We start from the raw sequence: 22227 nt of genomic DNA on the forward strand, positions 1-22227 counted from the left end.
ATTTATTATTACTACTGTTTCACATTTTTTTCTAGGTGGCTTCTGATAGTCACATATTCATTCTATTATTAGAATGTGGCTGATGGCTGAATTCCAGACTAGGAGTACTCAGGAAATGGGTAAAGGATGGAGTGGGTCTGGGTTGTAAATGTTATATTCATGAAATATTTATTTAAAACACTTACTTGGTGCCAGTGAAGCAGGCACCAAGTTAAGGTCTAGAGATATCGTTGATTCTGATCTCAAGGAATTTGACAGTCATGAGGAGTTCAATAGGCCTTGTTTGCTGTTATAACATTCTGTGTAAACTTTGCACTTATGATTTAACTTCTAACCCTGTCTGTTCATATGGGATACTTGCTTATATCATAGTATTATGAAGTTTATGAGGTAATGTAAATAAAGTGCATGACATAAGCAAATGCTTGTTCTCTAATCTGCCATGAACATAGGAATTAGGAAACCCAAATTTATTAGGATTGTGTGTCAAGAGGTGGAAGGAGACAGTGAATGCATTTTTAAAAGAAATTTAAAAGTTTACTTTTTCTGATGGTTTGGTATCATAAGACTTGATTGCTGTTTTTATTATTTTCTCCTTTGTTGCTATAGATAGGCCACTTAGCTTGTGTGTCAGCCTTGATTTACTGGCTTATTAAGTGAACAAAATCATTCCTATTTCACATGGGTGGTTGGGAAATACATTAGAGATAGTGGAAAAGAAATTGCCAGACATACATAAGTAGCAAAGCAGAATGGTGGTAATCAAAAAGATTAAAATGTACATTTCTCTCCAGTACTAGCTTTGGGAGGCCCTTTGGCCAGTTACTTAACCTTTAATGACAAGTAATTTTAATGACAGAGCAAAGCCATATAAAAGAAAGTTCATTTTTCAATAGTGTCAAAAAGATATCACATGATTTACAATAGTCACAAGTTTTTGAGAGCTTACTATGTGCTTGGATAAGCTACTTTCCACGCACTCTTTTAATTAATCTTTACAACACTCCTAAGAGATAGATGTTATATTATCTCTATACTATAGATAAAGAAATCAGGACCACACTCACAGCTGACTGCCACAGGGCTGGAGAATGAAATATGGTAACCACTATGCAAAACACCAAAATTCTCAAAAATTTACCATCATTTCTTTTCATTAAGCATTCTGCTGGATGCTGCAAGGGTTTGACTAGACTCCAGAATTTCAAATGTCTTGATTTAGACAGTTCATGCTAGCTTAATAGCAATGGTGAAAAGAAAAACACTTTTTGAAGCTCCCTTCTCTGCCATTTTCCATGACATCACTTCCATTAGCTATATTTCAGCCTACGGTTTTTTTCTTGGGCCAAACCAGCATGTAATCTATAATAATAGTTACCATTTATTTTCTGCTTGCTATGTACAGGCACTTCTGATCCTCCCAACAGTCCTACCGGGTAGATATTACCATCTCTATTTTACAGATTGAGAAACTGAGGCTCAGGACTTGTCCTTTTTAGTCCTGATTTCTTTATCTATAGTATAGAGATAATATAACATCTATCTCTTAGGAGTGTTGTAAAGATTAATTAAAAGAGTGCGTGGAAAGTAGCTTATCCAAGCACATAGTAAGCTCTCAAAAACTTGTGACTATTATAAATTATGTGATATCTTTTTGACACTATTGAAAAATGAACTTTCTTTTATATGGCTTTGCTCTGTCATTAAAATTTCTTTATAGCTGGATTCTGAATATAAATGATGTTTCATTTCATGGTAGTAAAAGAAATTAATGATCTTTTTAAAAGAAAGTTTCCCTTTGGCCCTAAAAGTTTTCTTGGGAAAAATGTTTAAGGCCTGTGTTTAAGCCATAAATGGAGGTAGAATTTGAAATGTGATACATTTTTTCCTCACCTGTCTGAGCTAGTTTCCTTGCCTATAAATAAGTATTGAAATATTTTATTTAGTCATCCATATAGGACCTTTATAATAATTATATAGATTGAAGTATATGAAAATGGCTTTGTAATTTCAAAACATTCTCTAACTCTATAGAATCATTTGTACTGCATTATACAAGAAGGAAACTAGCCAGTTTGTTCCCCCCACTAAAATGTTATACTTTCTACTATTAAATTTTAGTTCAAAATAAAAAAGTTAGTGACTCTTAACTGGGGACATTATCTGCCCTTTCTGAGAAGCAGTGGGTGTCATGAGAGATAGTGGGAGTAGGCAGTATTTGAACATCTAAATAGTGGTGGCAGAAAAATGGGGGCCCCTGCACTATAATCAACCCTGTAAGGGGTTTATTTTCTTCGGTCCCAATAGTTATTTCCCATCTCAGTCAAAATTACTGTTTTATAAATTGCATTGTTACAGTCCTGAGTTAGTGACTTTGTTTCCTTTTCTCTTTCAAAGTAAAATTATGATATCTAAAGAACTCACCTATGGATGCGTGAATTGTTAAAGCCTTGAGGAGATAACTATCTAAGACTTAATTATCACTAACAATGGAGAGACATGAGTAAGGACCAAGGTATTTTAAACATTAAAATTATATGCCAACCTGAGTGGTTGTGCCTAAAGAATGGGAAAGGCCACCCGATTATTTTCATTACCTTATTCAGCAAGCATTAAAAAAAGCTATGAATATTTGTTTTGTGGGGGCAGATGTACTGTTTGCATCTTAAACATTTCCATTGAATTTGTTTGCCAAATAAATTATTTTATGTGTGTGCAATTTTTTTTCCATTAAATAAGATCTAGATTCCTATGTTTTGCCAATTTTGCCAATATTTAATGGAAAATGCTTTTAAAAGTTTCTCCCTCTCCTCCACCTCTTAGTGACTACAAATCAATATCAGCCTGTCCTTAGATCAAGTCAAAGGTGTACACATTATTAAACAATATGTAAGCTTACATCTTTTAAAAATTGTAACCTGGTTCTATATTTCCCACAAATGTGATCACAGTGATTTCCTTTTGTGGCAAACAAGGCTATTATTCTATGGGTGAGATTTTTTTGTTAGTATCAGAGATAAAGAATGGTGGTGCAATTATTTTGTTGTTTCAGTTGATCTCAGGATGGTTTAAGCTACCATTTTGTGAAGAAAATAATGACCTATAAAATATAGTCAGTATTGTACATTTAAAACACCAAAAGATCCCCTAATTTTATTCTTTATATGTTAAAATACATGGCATTTTAATAAATTAGAATTAAATTTTTTACATTCTTTGAGGTAATTAGAGACCTCTTAGGGTTAAAAAGATTGAGTTTGGAATCGATATTTGTTCTTTTAATACCGATTACCTAAAGTAGGAGTAAGACAAAGTTGGATGCATCTTGCGCACAAAGTTGGATGATTAACACACCACTAGAGGAGAAAAAATAATTAGGATTTGCTTGTCAACCCATTGGCTTTGGAATGAGGGAAGTAGACTAATCTCCTCCAAATTAGAATTTAGTGTAGGCTTTCAGTAGTTTCATGTCCCAGGAATGTAATGTTCTGATGCTATGTTTGTTTTGTATCTTCCTGAGCTTCAGAAATCTAATCTACTTTGTCCTAAATCCTAGTGAAGGACTGTCACAATTTGATAGTGTATTTTGAAAGGATGTAATCACTCTGGCTATGTTTTGTAATGTTCTCATTAAATTTTTTAAAATTTCTCCTTTCCACCTTTTCTACTGTCCTTCATAGTCTTATCTCTGTTCCTATGTAGAAAGATAGAAATACTTTTTCTCTTCTTTCTCTTGTGAGCTATCTCCACAAGACGAAAATTATGGTACAGTGAATGTGTCTGGAATGTCACTTGGAGAGGAAAGAATTCCTGGCAAATTTATAACATGTGCAAGACCTCTGTGTATATGTTGTCAAGTTCCTTCTAGTTTACATGTGAAATTTTAGCTTGGCAAGAACATTTTATCACTTTTCTATGTTTTCCTATAGCATATGAATAAAACTTTATATTTTCCCCTTTATTGGCACAATTTAAAAATTCCAGCCTCTGAAACATGTGGTACTTTGCCAGTCAGGAGGCTAGGAAGGTTATTTAAACAAATAAATTTGCATGTAATATGCATATAAAGACTTGTGTATGCTTAAGAAATAACTAAATTGTTGTTAGCAAAAATGTACAAATGATGGGCCTCCCTATTTCTAATGACTCCCACTGCAGTTCTTTCTGCAGGCAGCTGCTCAATTGACAGAGCTGTTAGAATAATCTCCCCAAAACTGTATGCTTATCAAATCCTTTAGTAGTGGCTTCTCTCTTAAACATCAACTCCTTAGTGCAATGCGCAAAGCCCTCACTTACAGCCTCACTCTATCACTTCTTCCTTTGTTGTTTTTTTTTTTTTTTTTCACCCTCTCGGACTGGGCCTTAACTGTAACCAAGCGAATTGCTAATCTGTTGTTCCTCTACCACCTCCTTCTCCATGCCTTTCATTCAGATCACTGCCCTTACACACACATGCATCTTTAGTAATTAACTGTGCCTAACTATATTTCTTACCAGCCTCTCAAAATTTTGGTACTTAATTCATATTCTTAGTTTATTGTCAGAGTTCCTCTGCATTTGATTTTTACAAATGTGTTGTCTTTCTAAGACAGGTGCCAAGTAAATTTTATAGACTGAATAATTTGCTTTAAGGGTAGAATTAGAGTTGAAATTGGCTCTTTCTATTCTGACTGATTCATGAAAACTTCATAAACAAAGTGGGGTTTCATAAGTTTGGACTCAAGGACCAGAGAGTGTTTTAGTTTTAAGTAGGAGAGGAAGAAGGCAGTGTGGAGTTCTTGAAGGAATAGCTGTCCAATCAGCAATAGCTGTGAAATAAGGATAACCTACTTAATACACCTGAGCCTCAGTTTCTCAATCTGTAAAATAGAGATGGTAATATCTACCCGGTAGGACTGTTGGGAGGATCAGAAGTGCCTGTACATAGCAAGCAGAAAATAAATGGTAACTATTATTATAGATTACATGCTGGTTTGGCCCAAGAAAAAAACCGTAGGCTGAAATATAGCTAATGGAAGTGATGTCATGGAAAATGGCAGAGAAGGGAGCTTCAAAAAGTGTTTTTCTTTTCACCATTGCTATTAAGCTAGAATGAATTGTCTAAATCAAGACATTTGAAATTCTGGAGTCTAGTCAAACCCTTGCAGCATCCAGCAGAATGCTTAATGAAAAGAAATGATGGTAAATTTTTGAGAATTTTGGTGTTTTGCATAGTGGTTACCATATTTCATTCTCCAGCCCTGTGGCAGTCAGCTGTGAGTGTGGTAGTCCATGGTTCTTGGTATGACTTGCTTGTCCTTTAGAAACTGGGATTTAAAGAGACTGAATTGCCCCCCCCGCTTTTTTATTAGATTTCCCCATGTAAATAAATCTCTTTCAGGTCACTGGCTGACCACAGAGATAACAGAACAGAGACTTCAGTGACAACACATAACAAGGAATATAAAGTCACTGTACAGATGACTGTAGCCTTCAAGAAATAAAAGCAATCCCTGTGGAGATGAGACAGTCTAGCTTCTAGAGTTACCACATTAAAATATTTAAAATTTCTCGTTCTCAACAAAAAAATTACAAAACATTCAAAAAATCAGGGAATTACGGCTCTTTCACAGAAAGAATACAAAAGGAAATTGTTATAAATCATTCCTGAGGAAGTCCAGATATTGGACTTATTAGGCAAAAACTTTAATTATTGTAAATATGCTGAGAATGCTGAAGGAAACCATTGACAAAAAAACTAAAGGAAATCAGGAAAACAATATGTGAACAAGTGGAGAATATCAGTACAGAGATAGAAGTTGTAAAAAGTACAGTAGCTGATTAAAAATTTAGTAGAGGATTCAGTAGCAGGTTTAGGCAGGCAGAAGGAGTCAAAAAATCTGAAGAATTGAAATTACCCTCTCTGAGGACCAAAGAAAAAAAGATGAAGAAAAGTGAATACTATCTAAGGGACTTAAGGAACGCCATCAATTGTACTAATGTACACATTATTGAAATCCCAAACAGAGAAGAGTGAGAGAAAGGGGCAGAAAAAAGTATTTGAAGAAATAATGAATGAAAAATATTTTATAGTTTTAGATCTTATATTTAGGTCTTTGTTCTGTTTTGAATTAATTTTTTGTACTTGGACTGAGGTGAGGTCCAATTTCATTCTTTTGCATGGTTACCTAGTTGTCCCAGCACCATTTTTTGAATGGAGCTGGACTTGGCACCTTTGTTGAAATTCAATTGGCTGGACTTGGCACCTTTGTTGAAATTCAGTTGGCTATAGATGTACAGGTTTATTCCTGAACTCTTGTTCCATTTATGTCTGTCTTTATGGTAGCACCACACTGTTTTGATTACTTTAGTTTTATAGTAAGTGTTGCATTCAGGAAGTGTGCATCCTCCAATTTTGTTTTTCTTTTTAAAGATAGTTTTGCCTATTCAGGACTCATTGCAATTCCATATGAATTTGAGGACCAGCTTTTCCATTTAAAAAAAAAAAAAAGCTGTTGAATTTTGAATTTTGATAAGGGTTGCATTGAGTCTGTAGATCACTTTGGTTAAAATGACACCTTAACAATATTGTCTTTCAATCCGTGAACATGGGATGTCTTTCTAGTTAAGTTTTTAATTTCTTTCAACAATATTTTGTAGTTTTTAGTACACAAGTCTTTTACCCGTTTGGTTAAGTTTATTCCAAGGTATTTTAGTTAGTTGCCCTTGTAAATGGAATTGCTTTTTTAATTTCCTTTTTGGATTGTTCATTGCTAATGTATGACAACACAACTGATGTTTGTGTATATCTTCTAAGCTGCAACATTCCTGAATTTATCTACTAGCTCTAGTCGCTTTCTGTGGAATTTTTCATATATAGAGTCAGTCATCTGTGAGTAGACATAGTATACTTACTACTCTCCAGTTTTTTTCTCCTTTTCAACTTTTATTTCTAGTTGTGCCTTACACAGAATCTTTATAAATTTTTCAGTTACAATTGACATTCAATATTATATTAGTTTCAGGTGTACACACAGTGGTTAAATATTTATATGACTTACAGAGTGATCCCCCCCCCACAGGTCTGATACCCACCTGGCACCATACGGAGTTATTAACAATATTATTGACTATATTTCCTATGCTGTACTATAGATCCTTGAAACTGTTTTGTAACTGCCAACTTGTACTTCTTCATCCCTTCACCTTTTTCATGCAGTTCCCCAACCTCCCTCCCATCTGGCAACCATCAGTTTGTTCGCTGTATCTTTGAGTTTGTTTCTGTTTTGGTTGTTTGTATTTTTTTTAGATTCTATATATAAATGAAATCATGTGATATTTGTCTTTGCCTGACTTATTTCACTTACCATAATACCCTCTAGGTCCATCCACCTTGTCACGAATGGTAAGATATTGTTCTTTTTATGGCCAGGTAATATTCCATTGTACGTATGTGCCACATCTTTTTTATTCAGTATTCTATTGATAGACACTTAGGTTTCTTCAATATCTTGGCTATTATAAATAACCCTGCAGTGAACACTGGGATGCATATATCTTTACAACTTGGTGTTTTGGATTTCTTAATTCCTTCCCAATTTGGGTGTCTTTTATTTCTTTTTCTCGTGCCTGGCTAGAACTTCCAGTGCAGCATTACGCAGCAGTGGTGAGCTCAGGCTTCCTTGTCATGTTCCTGATCTTAGAAAGCTTTCAGTCGTTCATCATTGCTATGTTACCTGTGGGCTTTTCATAAATGTTTTTTTATCAGTAGAGGAAGTTTCCTTTTAATCCTAGCTTTCTGAGTTTTTTTTCCTTGGTTTTTCTTTCTTTCTTTTTTTTTTAAATCATGAAAGGTTATTGGACTTTGCCAGGCCTTTTTTGCATCAACTGAGATGGTTTATGATTGTGTGTTTTTTTTCCTTTTTTTAAATTAATATGGTACATTGATTGACTTTATTGTGTTGATCCACTTGGGATAAATCCTACTTTTTGGCCAGTCTCTTATTTTTTAGCTTGAGTGAGTTCCAAGTTAGGCTAAACAAAGATAAGAGCCTTGCATCAGTTCATCAAGTAGATCCCAGGCAGGCTAAATGAAATAGACACAACAATTTGAGATTTGGGTCTGCTTTGCTCCCTCTGGAACCAGGTACCAGGGTCACATACTAGGAATGCAGGCTCATACATCAAGACTTCCCTTGTATTGGGGAAGGGAATGGCTAGGGTAAGTAATGCCACAAAGATTTCCTACCATTTTTAAGCTGCATTTTTTCCTGATTAAGTATTCACTGGCTTCTGTAAAACTTTGTTTTCCAGAGTTCCAACGCAGTTGGTTTTGACAGTGTCTGCTTGTTTTTCAAAGTTTCTGAAAGGGGCTGGGAGCTTAGATCTGCCTTCTCCACCATTTTGCTGATATCACTTCTTAATTTTGATTTTTTAAAATTTCCTACTTTTTACCTTTTATTTCTCTTAATGCATTATTTGTTATATTTAGGCATTCATGTTCATTTTGTATTCATTTCTGAAATGATTTTTCCTTTTGTTTCTATTTCTTTTTGGAGTTCTTTCACCTTTTCTAGAGTTTTATAATTGTGATTTATATTTTTCATCTCTCGAATTATTTTCTTAATTCCTTTTAGTTTGTTTTAAAATAGTGTTATAATTTTGATGTGTGTCCAAGGTCTGTCTTTATTTGTAGGGATGTTATTCTGCTCTTCAGTCTCTTTTTTCTTAAAATAACTGTATGGGATGAGACCTTGACATTTTTCCTTGCTTATTTTTATGTGAAATTTGTTTTTCTGAACTTTTAGAGGGGGTCATGATTCAAGATCACTTTTCTAATGTCACAGAGCGCCCTCTTCTGGTTTTTTGTTTTTTTGTAAAATGTTAAAAAAAAATACGGTGACTTCCTTTCCCCTTTTCTACTTTTATCTGGACCTTTTCTTTCCTTGTCTCTGTAGTCCCTGTTTAGCTCAATTCTTGTTCCACACCTAGCAGCTTTCCCTCAGCCTGGAGCCCTATTCTGGAAGACAGCTTTGTTGGGGAGGTTGATTTTAAGAATTTATATGACTCACAGTGCTCCAGCCTTTTCCAGAACTTACCTGGCACTCTTTTGTTTTTGGATTTGGCTTACCCTTTCCATTTTCAGCTTCTATTCTCAAATTGACCATCATACTGTCCAGTAAATACCTAGTGACTATTTTAATGTTCTCCTGAAGTCCCTGAAGTGCCGTCTTACCTCCCTATTCATCCTCCTTCACAGATGCTGATTTCATGCAGGTTATGTGGCTGCTGATGGTTTTCCCCACTCATATTTTGAGGTTCATGTGGATACTTTGACACTTGCCTTTGTTATAAATATTGTCTGTGGGATTTTGGTATTGCTATCTTGGTCGTTCTTTAATTTTATTTTCGGTGATGATTAAAAATATATGAGAGAGCATCTACTGTCTAGAATCCTAATCCATTCTGCTTTCACATTTTTAAAATTCCTCTGTATGAACTAAGAGTTTCTGACCTTTAGCCTATGGCATGTCCACTGTGACTTTTTTTTCTGAAGCTTTAGTTCAGATATTATTAATTTATTGGCGTTTGTGTATTGTGATCAGAAAAGGCTAGTAAAAAGCAGTTTATCATTATAGTTGAAATGAAAGTATTTACTGTTTGTAACAAAGTTGAAAGTGATTCAAAATGTATTTGTTTATGAATAAGCAGCAAAAACTTTCTCTTTTTTCTGAACTTCTGTTCAGGAGGCCAAAGAACAAATTATGCAATCTGTGAAGTGCTGTGCCTGTGTCATTGCAGGTGATTGTGATCGGCAAGAGATAAGCAAAAGGACATGGGGCAAGAACAACTGTTCAGTTCAGGAATCACTGTCAGTGCCTGATATATGGGAGCTTAACATTCATTCAGGGGAAAGCAAAGGGTTAATTCAAGATAAAGCCTGAACACATTGGAAGGTGAACTTTGACCACAAGCTACAGATGATGTTATAAATTCTGAGCTACTTACACACCTCAGTGTCAAAGTAAATGGCTGGTGGCTAATGCAAGCACTAGAGTTGCTTTTGGGCATTCCTTGGGCTATTGGGAAACATAGATTTAGCTTCAGCAGGATATTTTTGGAGTAACCAAAAGTGATGAGGGGGGCTAATAAAAAAAGTTTTATCAGCATAAAAGAGAAAGATATTTTTGGTTCGAAAGTGACAAAGAATCAACTAACATACCTATTTACAGGAAATACATCCAGTAACTGTAAGCAGTCCTTTCTCAGTCCCTTGCAAAGAAGTTGACTTGTTTATCTGTACCTTCAGGAACCTAACCTGATTTTAAATGGAATAGCTTCTGTTCAGTATAGACCGACTAATGGTAGACTATTGCATAGGTGGTGCAGAAATATTTTTTATATCCATCTTTCAAAGCAGCCAAAGGCAGAAGGTTAAATCATATCGACAAAAATATTTCCTCAGGGAAATAAACTAATGATGTCTAGCTCCATACAAGCACAGAGACTCAGGGACATGAGTGAAGATTAGTGTGGCTGAGAAGGTGAGGAAAGAGAATGGTGGAAGTGAGTAACGTTTGAAAAGGAACCAAAAGCCAGATTAGGGCTTTGTAGGATGTAATGGTAAGAACTTTGGACTTTATTACTATGGTGTGTGGAGCACAAAGGAAGAATGAACAACTAATCTAAACAATACATTCAAGCTAAATGGATGCCAAAGGTACCATGGAGTGCTTTGGATAGTAATATAGACATGTCAGAATTAAAGAACCTGGGTTAATATTGCTTCAATTTTTTTTTAATTTGAAATTTTGTTGTTTTAGAGTTATATAAGAGTTACGAACATGGGGTGTTGAGGCACACACACACCTTTTTGTTTTCCAAAGTTTGCCAAATAGCACTGAATATCATTTCATATATTCTTATTTATGTTCTGTTTAATGTTTAAAATGAAGTGCTAGTTGCAGCCCACTAAGTTAATTTAGTAACACTAATGGATCAGAACTTGAAGTTTGAAAACCACTATAAATTTAGTATAATCCCTTTATTTGGTTTGCAGAGGCACAAATTACTAAAAATGACGAAACCAGAATCCAGATAGCACCACACTTCCCAAGAATATATTTATTAAGATTAAGAAACAAAAAACAAAGTTCCTTATACAGTGTAACAGTAGGCTCTAGTGTAGAAAAAAATTTGAGGATAAGTGTTCTTACTTGAGTGTATTGCCTGTGTTATTCTCCCTGGTATGAAATGTTAAGGCCTATAAATTTCAAATAGACTAGTAAAATATTAACACAATTTTATTTATTATGGTCTGTAATTAAATATACAAACTGCTAGCCAAAGTAACGGCCTCTTTTGAATTATAAACAGAGAATAAGTCATACATAGACATGTAAACAGCCTGATGACCTTTATATTGTCACCTAAGTATTAATGAAAAGAAATGTCATTTTCATATTTTCTGCAAATTGCTTATTCTTTTGTTGTGTTTCATTTTGGAAGAGAGCTTATGGAAGGAGTGAAGGATAAATGAAATATAAAGGTCAGTGTTAAGTGATAAAAGATGGTCCTTTTCATTCCTATTGTTTGAATCCTTGTTCCTGTATTCCATAGCTCTGTGACCTTTGCAAAAATACTTACTTGTGCCACACTTTTCTCATTTATAAAAGGTAGTAATATCTATATTACAGCTTTAATGTTAAGGTTAAATGAGGTCCTGGGGTTATAATGTGTATTTTAATAAATATTAGGGTTTTTTTCTTTCCTTTCTTCCTTAGGAAGGAATTCAGTGAAAATATGTTGCTACAATAAGCAGGGCTGAAGAGTGGAGAAAAATTCACAAAAAAAGTTTCATCTTTTTTTATTGGTTGTTCTTTTTCTAGTAAATCTATTGTGTGTGATCCCAGTTGTTCCTAATTTCTATTAGGATAGGTAGGCTAAACAGGATAAATAGGTAGGCTTCCTGTGCTTCATCCTATCCCTTCCCTTTACCTAAGTGAGGAAAGTCAAGTTTGGGAGGCCAGGAAGTAGTACCTTCATAGTTGGTTCCAGTATTTTACTATCTCATGTCTTCAGTCTGCTTTATCACAAAGAATTTACTGAAGATGTATTGGTCCTGATATCAAGTATGTTAGCTAATTGATAGTTATTAATTGTGTTACCTAAAACCACTTGTCCTGCCTATGAAATAAACACACTTCCTCTGATTTAACTCAGACATCCTAGGAAAATTACAAAGTCAGAGTGAGATAGAAAGAAAATTTTGTCCAGCTGTCTTACAAAAAAATAACAGTTTTGTTAAGATATAATTTATATACCCTAAAATTCACCCTTTCAAAATGTACAATTTAGAGTTTTTAAATATATTTGCAATTATGCAACCATCACCATCTAATTTTTTTTAATTTTTAAAAAGGATTTATTTATTGAGAGAGGAGGGGAAAGGAGGGAGAAAGAGAGGGAGAGAAACATCAATTGGCTGCCTCTCCTATGCTTTGTGACGGGGGACTAAACCCACAACTCAGGCATGTGCCCTGATCAGGAATCGAGCTTTTGCTTTGCAGTGCAATGCCCAACCAACTGAGCAGCATAGGTCAGGTCTCCACTATCTAATTTTAGAACGTTTTAATCACTCCAAAAAGAAACCTCATACCCATTAGCAGTCATTCTCACCACACCACCACCACACCCCGGCACCTCAGCCCCTTGTGATTACTCATGTACATTTTCTTCCTGTGGATTTGCTTATTCTGGATATTTCCTGTAAATGGAATTACATATATGTGGTCTTTTGTGGCTGACTTCTTTCATTTAATATAATGTTTTAAAGGTTCATCCATGTTGTAGTATGAATCAATACTTCATTCTTTTTTATTGCCAAATAATATAACATCATACAGATATACTGTTTTGTTTACCCATTAATCAGTTGATGGACATTTGGGTTGTTTCTACTTTTTGGCTATTATGGATAATGCTCCATATAGCAAGGACTCATGGACAAAACCAAAGGGGAAGGATTGGGGGGGGCCAGGGAATGCTCCTATAAATATTGTGTAGGAGTGTTTGTGATGACATAATGTTTTCAGTTCTCTTGAGTATATATTGATACCTCAGAGTGGAATTCCTGGGTCATATGCTAATTTTATGTTTACATTTTGAGGACTTTCTATACTGTCTTCCAGAATGATTATACTAATTTGTCTAGCTGGACTTTAAATTACTGATTTTAGTTTTGATTTTATACGTAATGAAGAAGAACCTTAGCAAAACAAGTGGTTTGAATTGACAGTGAGGGGAAAAAAAAGCCACCTGCAGTAGTTTGCAAAGTTGGAAGTACTTTTTTTTAATGTGGGTTTGGAATTATTGCTGTTAATCTTTGGCTCTTTTTTTCTTTCAATTTTATTTTTGCAGTTTTATCTCCAAGACACTAAAAGTAGTAACGGTACTTTTATAAATAGCCAGAGATTGAGTCGAGGCTCTGAAGAAAGTCCACCATGTGAAATTCTTTCTGGTGACATTATCCAGTTTGGGGTAGATGTGACGGAGAACACACGGAAAGGTACGGGTATGGATCAATTTTTCCTATTATTTTTCTTTTTAAGTTTGTTTATTTTTTTATCCTGTCATTAAATGTTAAAATATTTTGTGCTTGTAGAAGCAATTTATATACAGCATTATATGCAGTGAAAGTTAAAAGTTTCTCATATCCTTTATTCCTTTTATAAAATTTTGAAATCTGAAATGATAATAAGTAATTTATATTCTTCATCACAGTATGAAAACATAGGGCACAACTGTATCAGTTAGGAAACAGTTGGCTGCAGTGACTCTATACCCAACCAATAAGAGCTTAAACCACAAGGATATTTATGGTTAACAAGAAATCTGGAGACAGGTAGGTCCAGATTCTATTCAGTTGACTCAATGCTTTTATCAGGCATCTAGGGTCCTACTGTCCTCCCATGCTATCATCCTTAACATGTTGGTTTCTTGTGCTTTTGCTTTTTGCCTCAGGGTCAAAGGGTGATGGCTGCAGCCCCTGGCATTATTTTCCTCACACCAGTGTTCTAGGCAAAAAGGACGAGGTGGGGACAGAATGCCTTCTTGTGTGGCTTTCTTTTTAGGTTGAAAGAGCAGTCTTTCATAGAATCTTCCCAGCAGATTTCTCCTTTTGTCTCACTGGCCACATGGATACGTCATAGATATAGTTACCTGTAGCTACAAAGAAGCCTGGGAAGTTACTTACCTTTGTTAGTTGTGCATGCATTGTTGCCCCAAACAAATCAGTGTTCTGAAAGCAGCTAATAGTAACTATCACCAATATAAAATTTCATGTCTCAGTGTTTGAAACCATAACTTCTGTAGCTGAATAAATGAAGGTTGTCTATATTTTTAGAATTCTGAAGCTTTCTAGCTATAGCTAGTAACTCTCTACTTATGATCATGAAAGTATATGGCTGAATCATAAAACTAAATAAATAGGAAACAAAAGAAAGCAGTACTTGTCTTAGTTTAATATAGACAGTGGGAGGGAGTTGGAAAGGACCACATTCTATAACAGTCACCCCCTTGGTGATCTGGTGATACCCTCAGTCGTCAGTCTCTGACATTACACAGTATACATGGGGATTGGGTGGTGATGCTGATGTGTGTGTGCATGTATATATATATTATTACATACTTTGATTGGTGTTGCAAGTACAGTATTATTTTTACCAGGTTTTATTTGCCTTCTTGGTGTGTTGGTTTTAATATTTGAATTTGCATAGGGTCAGAATTTTAGGAATTTCCATTTCCGATTGTAAAATTTTTTTAAAAGTTTATATTTTGATGCAAAATATTTAGTACTCTTTAATAAAAGAACCCAACTTATGTATGGCCATACTGGGAACAGCTGCAGTGGACACTAACATCTCTTGTTGCCACATCACATCTCCTCTGCTACCAAGTCATTCAGCAAACCTTTAACTGAGCCCCAGGTGTGAATAACTTGCAGAACACAGAGAATTTGATTATACTGTCTTTCTCTCCAAGGAATGTCTGTCTCCTTGGCTTGCATTTCCCAAAGAGAATTAATGTTAATTGATTTTACAAAATAAGGTAATCAAATACATTTAGGACATCTTAGTTAACCCAAGGTAAGGTGAACTTCCCAGAGCTTTTAATATGCTAACATATATGCAGATCTCCAAGAGGGTGACTGTGACAGAATGCAGCTCTTTTCCAACTCCTTCCCACTCTTCTTTCCTATCTAGCTGTAAGTGGCACTCTTTAGAAAATGCTGTAGAAAGCTAAGAGGACAATCCTGGGATAGGATTTCTCCATGTTAATACAATATTATTTCATAAACGTAAATTCTTGCAGGCTTCTTTGCAAATTTAACCATCTTTTCTACCAACTTTAAAGAAATTAAAGAAAAATTTCTTCATCATTCAAAGTGTTGTTTCTTTTGGTATTTGTTGGCTTCAAAAAGTTAACTGATGTTACTCATGGGCTCTTGGGATACAGCTGTGTCACAAGGTGAGTACTACTGGTTTAAGCATATGCTAGGGAAAAAAAGGAAGGTAGACTTTATCCTATGCTAAAAAGTACTATGGTAAGCTTTATATCACTTGGAAAATTATACTGAAATTATGCAACACTACTGAATAATCCCTAAATCAAAGAAAAAATTAAAAGGGGAATTTCAAACTAGGTAGAAAAGAAAGAAAGCTTTTATACGAAAATATAGTAAATCTTTTAACTCAGATAGAAATTTGTAATCTTAAATCCCTTGAGTAGTAAAGGAGAAAGGCAAACAATGAAGGAACTCAGCACTTAGAAATTAGAAAAAGAACAACAAGAGAAAGAAGCTGGGAAGAAGAAATAAAAAGCAGAAATTAGTGAAATAAAAATCTGAAGTGATAAACCCAAATGCTGGTTCTTTAAAAAAAAAAAACCCCACACAATAAAATAGATAATTCATAAGCCTTGATTCTTTTATTAGATTAAAAAATACTAGCAAAAATATACAAGATAAGGAATGAAAAAGGAGACAAACACAAATACAGGATATACTAAGAGAATTCTAAGAGACTGTTACATGCTAATATATGGCAAAGAAAAAAGAACTAGAGTAAATTAGTATTTTCCTAGCAAAATTATCCCAAAATGAAAGAAAACTTGAATGAGTCAGTTTCCTTAAAAGAGACCAAAAAGTTACTAAAGAATCACCAGAGACAGAGGGTTTCATGGCTTAATTTGGACTTATTCCATTAAAACATGGATAAATCAAATATAATTTAAATAATTGAAACATAAGTAAAGTAGAAAGCTCTCAAAGAAGCTTTCTTTAAACTTTAAAGAAGCCAGCAGTCCTAACCAGTTTGTCCCAGTTGGTTGGGCATTGTTCCACAGGGCGAAAGGTCACCTGTTCCATTTCTGGTTGGTCACATGCCTGGGTTGCAGACCAGGTCCCTGGTTGGGGGTGTGCGAGAGGCAACCAGTTGGTGTTTCTCTCACACATCAGTACTTCTCTCCATCTGTTCTCCCTCCCTTCTCCTCTCTTTAAAAATAAATAAAATCTTAAAATAAAAGAAGCCAGTAGCATATTATTATTGACAAATTCTGATATAGTACAAAAAAAAACCTATAACTAATTTCACTTGTGACAATAGATAGAAAGTTCTGATTGATATATTAGTAAATTAAATTTAGAAAGGAAGCTAGAATAAACAGCAAAGGATATTTTTCCTAGAAATACAAAGATGATTCAATTAGGAGGAGGTTTATCAATATAATCTACCAACTAAAGCTGAAAAACATGTAATTCTATAACCAGTAGATGCTTAAAAGTCATTTGATCAAGTTCAGTAGTTATTCATTATAAAAGTAAATAGGATGAAAAGAAAACCTAATATAAAATGTATAATTTAAATAGAATAAATATAGCAAAAATGCTATACAACTATTAAAATGTAAGAACTAAATTCTCATATATCAGTAAGGATAAATTTCAAACATCTTAAGCAAATTGCTGAAGGATGTGTGTGGCATAATACTATTAACATAAAACATGAATTAATGCAAACAGTGCTGTTTAGTGTTTTTGACTGTATTTATAGATAAAGATATAAAATTAGAGACTTGAAATGATAAAAAAATCATTTGTGAGGATCCATGAAAGGATTTTTTTTGCCCTAGTGTCCATAGAACAAAAAAAACAATGGAAGCATAATTTTTAAATTGCCCACTATGCAGCTTTAAAAAGAATAAATTGAAATTATGTGAATTTCAGGGATTCCCATAAGATATATTGTTGAATGAGGAAAAAATTACTTTTAATAATTTCATTATTTTAAAAAGAAATCTCACCCATCTTTATGTATGTATATGTGTATGTTTGTATATGATTATATGAATAGGGGGGAAAAAACATGGAAGAATGCATACCAGGTCATTAATTCTGAGTCATCCTGGAGTGTTTATGGGTGGGGAGGGGGTAAAAAGGAGAAGAGGGAGTCAAATTAAAAAGGACAGGATTAACAAAACTGCAATGAAAACCCTCCAGCATATATGAAATTTATATAATACAATGTGTAAAAGGAAACTTTAAAAGGAATATATGAAGTATGAAAGTGTGTGTGTGTGTTAAGTCCAGATTTTGTGGAAAGGTGATACAATCCTGATGTCATTGAACATGTCAATTCATATTACTGTCTCTTCTGTTTTAAAACAAGCTGATTTTGATGTTTGGCTTTCCATACAGTGTGGCTCCAGGGAGAAAACTCACTAGTTAGTGCTATACTAATAATCTGCCTTATAGATAAAAAATAATCATTGTAAACAAATAGGATGACATTCTAATGTATTTTTTTCTTAAGGAAGGTAGGAAGAGAGAAAGCCAACCTATTAAATTGTCCCAGAATGGGAACCTTAGCAAATCAGTTGCTGGCTACTGCTTTGTTTTCAGATTCACAAACTGCTCAGACAGGACATGAGGTTTCTGGGTCACTCATTTCAGTAATCCTCTTTTGCAAAGTTTGGGACCAGTTCTATAAATTTCACATATAATTCCAATCAGCTCATCAGCTCAGGTCTACTTCATCAATATCTATTCTTGGGTTAATTCCCTGTGAAAAAAGGGCCTATTATGAGCAAAATCAATGGTATCTTCTTTTTGTTTTATGCTCCAGCTGCACTGAATTACTTTTATTTTCCTCAGGAGACCTTGCGTTTTCTGGCCTTCAAGCCAGTGCACACATGCGCTTTTTCCTTCCCCTAAAAATGTCTCTAGCTGGACAAGGTGCCCTTCCATGTCCCTATTACACACTGCAATCTTCCCCTTTGTGTCTGCCACAGTCACTAAGTTTTAAGTTATGCTAAGCTATGCAAGAGCAGGCAATGTATCTGTCTCCATTATAGAAACTCCACAGTCAACCTGGCACCAATATTGGTTGAGTAAATTTTAAAATGTCCCATGAATCTTCATCAAAAGTTCTTTCTGCCATCTTAACTAAGATTTTTATGATCTTCCTCCTAATATGAGGATTGGGAATTGGCAGACGCCTTGGCTTACCCTGGTCCTTTTTATTCTGCAGTGATTCAGTTACCTCTCCTTACCCTGCCTAATCTTTAATTTCCTCATTTAATGAAATGGGACTCATACTGCTACTAACTACCTTGAGGTTTTTTCTAGTTTTCAGTGTTCACAGTGTGGCACCGTGTTCAACATGAACATTGAGAGGGTGTTCATAAAGTACTTGGTGCAGGGCCAGGTATCAATTCTTTTATTATCACTAAAACCCTTGTTAATCATTTGTATTATTTCTCTCTTTTTTGCCATTAAGTTTATCCTTTATTCTCAGTAGCCTTCAGACCCAGGCACTTTTACTTGTGTGTCCATTGGAACCCATCATTGGCCATTTCAAAGATACTCTCACCAACTAGACTACTCCTTGTTTTTTGACTTTTGCTTGTCCCTAGCTCTTGGTAGCTTTCACCACAAGCTTTACATAATTGCACTTTCTAGCTGCTAGGGAAAATCACAGTTGATTCAGCAGACTGCAACCAAATTTGCCAGCTTAACTGAGAGTATCTTTCTGATGGCATGCATCTATGGACATTACCGTGAGATTTTTATCCCTCAGTTTGTTTATGTCATGTATCATGTTTATTGATTTGTGAATATTATACCTTGCATCCCTGGGATAAATCCCACTTGATCATGGTGTATGATCTTTTTAATGCATTGCTAGATGTGGTTTGCTAATATTTTGTTGAGGATTTTAGCTTTTATTTCACCAGGGACATTGGCCTGTAATTTTCTTTCTTTGTAGCATCTTTATCTGGTTTTGGAATTAGGGTAATGCTGGCCTCATAAAAAGTCTTCCCCCCTCTTGAAATTTTTGCAATAGTTTGAGGAAGGATAGGTTTAGTTCTTCTTTGAATGGTTGGTAAAATTCACCTGTGAAGTCCTCCGGCCCAGAACTTTTGTTTGCTGGGAGTCTTTTGATCAGTGCTTCAATTTCATTGGTTGTAAGTGGTCTATTCAGGTTTTCTGATTTTTCTTGATTCAGTTTTGGAAGATTATAATGTTTCTAGGAATTTAACCATTTCACCCAGGTAGTTCAATTTGTTGGCATAGAGTTGTTCATAGTATTTCCTTATAATCCTTTGTATTTCTGTGATGTCAGTTGTTACTTCTCCTCTTTCATTTCTGATTTTATTTATTTGGGTTCTCTCTCTCTCTCTCTCTCTCTCTCTCTCTCTTTCTCCTTTATGAGTCTGGTTAGAGGTTCATCAGTCTTGTTCATTTTTTTCAAAGAACAAGCTCTTGGTTTCATTGATCTTTTGTATTTTTTTTTTTTTAGTCCCTAGGTCGTTTATTTCTACTCTGATCTTTATTATTTCCTTCCTTCTACTAACTCTGGGGCTTTGTTTATTTTTCTTTTAGGTTTTTTAGGTGTAGTGTTGGATTGTTTATGAGATTGTTCTTGCTTCTTGAGATAGGTTGATAAAGCTATGAACTTCCATTTTAGGACTGCTTTCACTGTGTCCCATAGATTTTGGGTTGCTGTGTGTTCATTTTCATTTGTATCCAGGTAACTTTTGATTTCTTCCTTGATCTCATTGTTAACCTATTCATTGTTTAGTATTTAGCCTCCATGTGTTTGAATGTTTTTCTGGTTTTTTTATTGTAGTTGATTTTTAGTTTCATACCATTGTGGTCAGAAAAGATGCTTAATATGATTTCAATCTTGAATTTATTAAGACTTATTTTGTGTCCTAACATGTGGTCTGTCTTTGAGAATGTTCCATGTGCACTTGAGAAGAATGTATATTCTGCTGTTTTGGGATGAAATGTTCTGTAAATATCAATTAAATATATCAGATCCATTGTGCTGTTTAAGGTTGCTGTTGCCCTGTTGATTTTTTTAAACAATTATTATTTTTTAAATCTCACCCAAGGATATGTTTACTGATTTTAGAGGGGAATGAGGAGAGAAAAAAACATCGATATGAAAGATTCATAGGTTGCCTTTCATACATGCCCTGACCAGGGAAGAACCTGCAACCTCCTGGTATATGCAATGACACTCAAACCAACTGAGCCACCCAGCCACAGCAGGCTTGTTGATTTGTTGTCTGGATGATCTATCCATTGATATCAGTTGGATGTTAAATTCTCCTGCTGTGACCCTGTTGCTGTTGATCTCTCATTTAATGTCCACCAAGCTTTTTTTTTTTTTTAAATATTTAAGTGTTCCAATATTTAAGTTGGATGCATGTATGTTTACAAGGGTTATATCCTCTTATTGGATTGATCTCTTTAGTGTTATGTAGTGACTTCCTTTGTCTCTTCTTATGGCTTTTGTTTAGAAGTCTATTTTGTGTGATATAAGTATTGTTGCCCCAGCTTTGTTTTTGTTTCCATTTACATGGGATTTTTAAAAATATTTATTCATTTCTAGAGAGAGGGGAAAGGAGGGAGAGAGGGAGAGGAATATCGATGTGTGAGAGAAACATTGATTGGTTGCCTAGCAGGGACCTGACCCACAACCCAGGCATGTGCCCTGACTGGGAATCAAACCAGTGACCTTTTGGTTTGCAGGCTGTCACTCAACCCACTGAGCCAAACCAGCCAGGGCTACATGGAATATTTTTTATCATCCCTTCACTTTCAGTCTGTATGTATCTTTTATTCTGAGGTGGGTCTCTTGTAGATAGCAATATAGGTCATGTTCTTTTTTTATCCATTCAGTTACCCTGTGTCTTTTGATTGGAGCGTTTAATTCATTTATATATTGATAGGTACTTATTTATTGCCATTTTATTCTTTATATCTATGTACCTCTCTCTCTCTCAGTTTCTTTTCTTTCCTCTTCTTAAGGCAGACACTTTAACATTTCTTGTTATATTGATTTGGTGGTAATGAACTTCTTGTCTGGGAAACTATTTTGCTTTCAATTTTAAATGATAGTCTTGCTGGATTGAGTAGTCTTGGTTTTAGGTCCCTGCTTTTTCATCATTTTGAATATTTCATGCCAATCCCTTCTGGCCTGAAGTGTTTCTCTTGAGAAATCAGCTGACAGACTTATGGGATCGCCTTTGTAGGTAACTAATTGCTTTTTTCTTGCTGCTTTTAAGATTCTTTGTCTTTCACCTCTTGCATTTTAATTATTATGTATCTTGGTGTGGGCCTCTTTGGATTCATCTTGATTGAGACTGTGTGCTTCCTGAACTTGTGTGACATTTTCCTTTACCAGGTTACGGAAGTTTTCAACTACTGTTTCTTCAGAAAGGTTCTGTTTCTTGCTCACTCTTTTTTTCTTCTGGTACCCCTGTGATGCAGATGTTGTTACACTTTATGTTGTCCCAGAGGTCCCTTAGACTTTCCTCACTTTTTAAAATTCTCTCTCACTGCCCCCCTCTTTTGATGCTCTGCTCGGGTGCTTTTATCTTGTCCTCTAAGCAGAGGAATTCCTGTTCCAATCCTCTGCTATCTCTAACCTGCTATCAGTTCCTTCTAATGTATATTCTTTATTTCAGATACTGCATTTTTCACTTCTGACTAGTGCTTTTTTATGGTTTCTCTGTCCTTTTTAATGCTTATTATTTCTTTGTTTAAGTTCTCATTGAGATCATCTATTCTTTCCTGAACGTCTTTGAGCATCCTTATAACCATTGTTTTGAACTTTGCATCTGGTATTTTGGTTGTTTCCATTTCATTTAATTCTTTTGAGGGGGATATCTCTTATT

The 22227-nt window shown here is 34.8% G+C and overlaps 1 protein-coding gene across 22 annotated transcripts in view; it reads left to right on the forward strand.

Moving 5' to 3' along the window:
• Positions 1-22227, forward strand: part of SLMAP (sarcolemma associated protein) — a 142485-nt gene that overhangs the window by 46838 nt on the left and 73420 nt on the right. For 17 of the 22 annotated variants that reach the window (XM_054595703.1, XM_054595702.1, XM_054595714.1 and 14 more), the window contains exon 3: positions 13399-13546. In XM_054595703.1, coding sequence (XP_054451678.1) covers positions 13399-13546 — 148 coding nt within the window. Of the gene's footprint in view, positions 1-13398; positions 13553-22227 lie in introns of all 22 variants that reach the window. The other 5 variants (XM_054595701.1, XM_054595713.1, XM_054595705.1 and 2 more) reach the window with 1 other exon arrangement.

This window comes from Pteronotus mesoamericanus, unplaced genomic scaffold (assembly GCF_021234165.1).
Source record: "Pteronotus mesoamericanus isolate MK-2021 breed Mesoamerican mustached bat unplaced genomic scaffold, CSHL_Meso_final scaffold_54, whole genome shotgun sequence".
Taxonomy (NCBI): domain Eukaryota; kingdom Metazoa; phylum Chordata; class Mammalia; order Chiroptera; family Mormoopidae; genus Pteronotus; species Pteronotus mesoamericanus.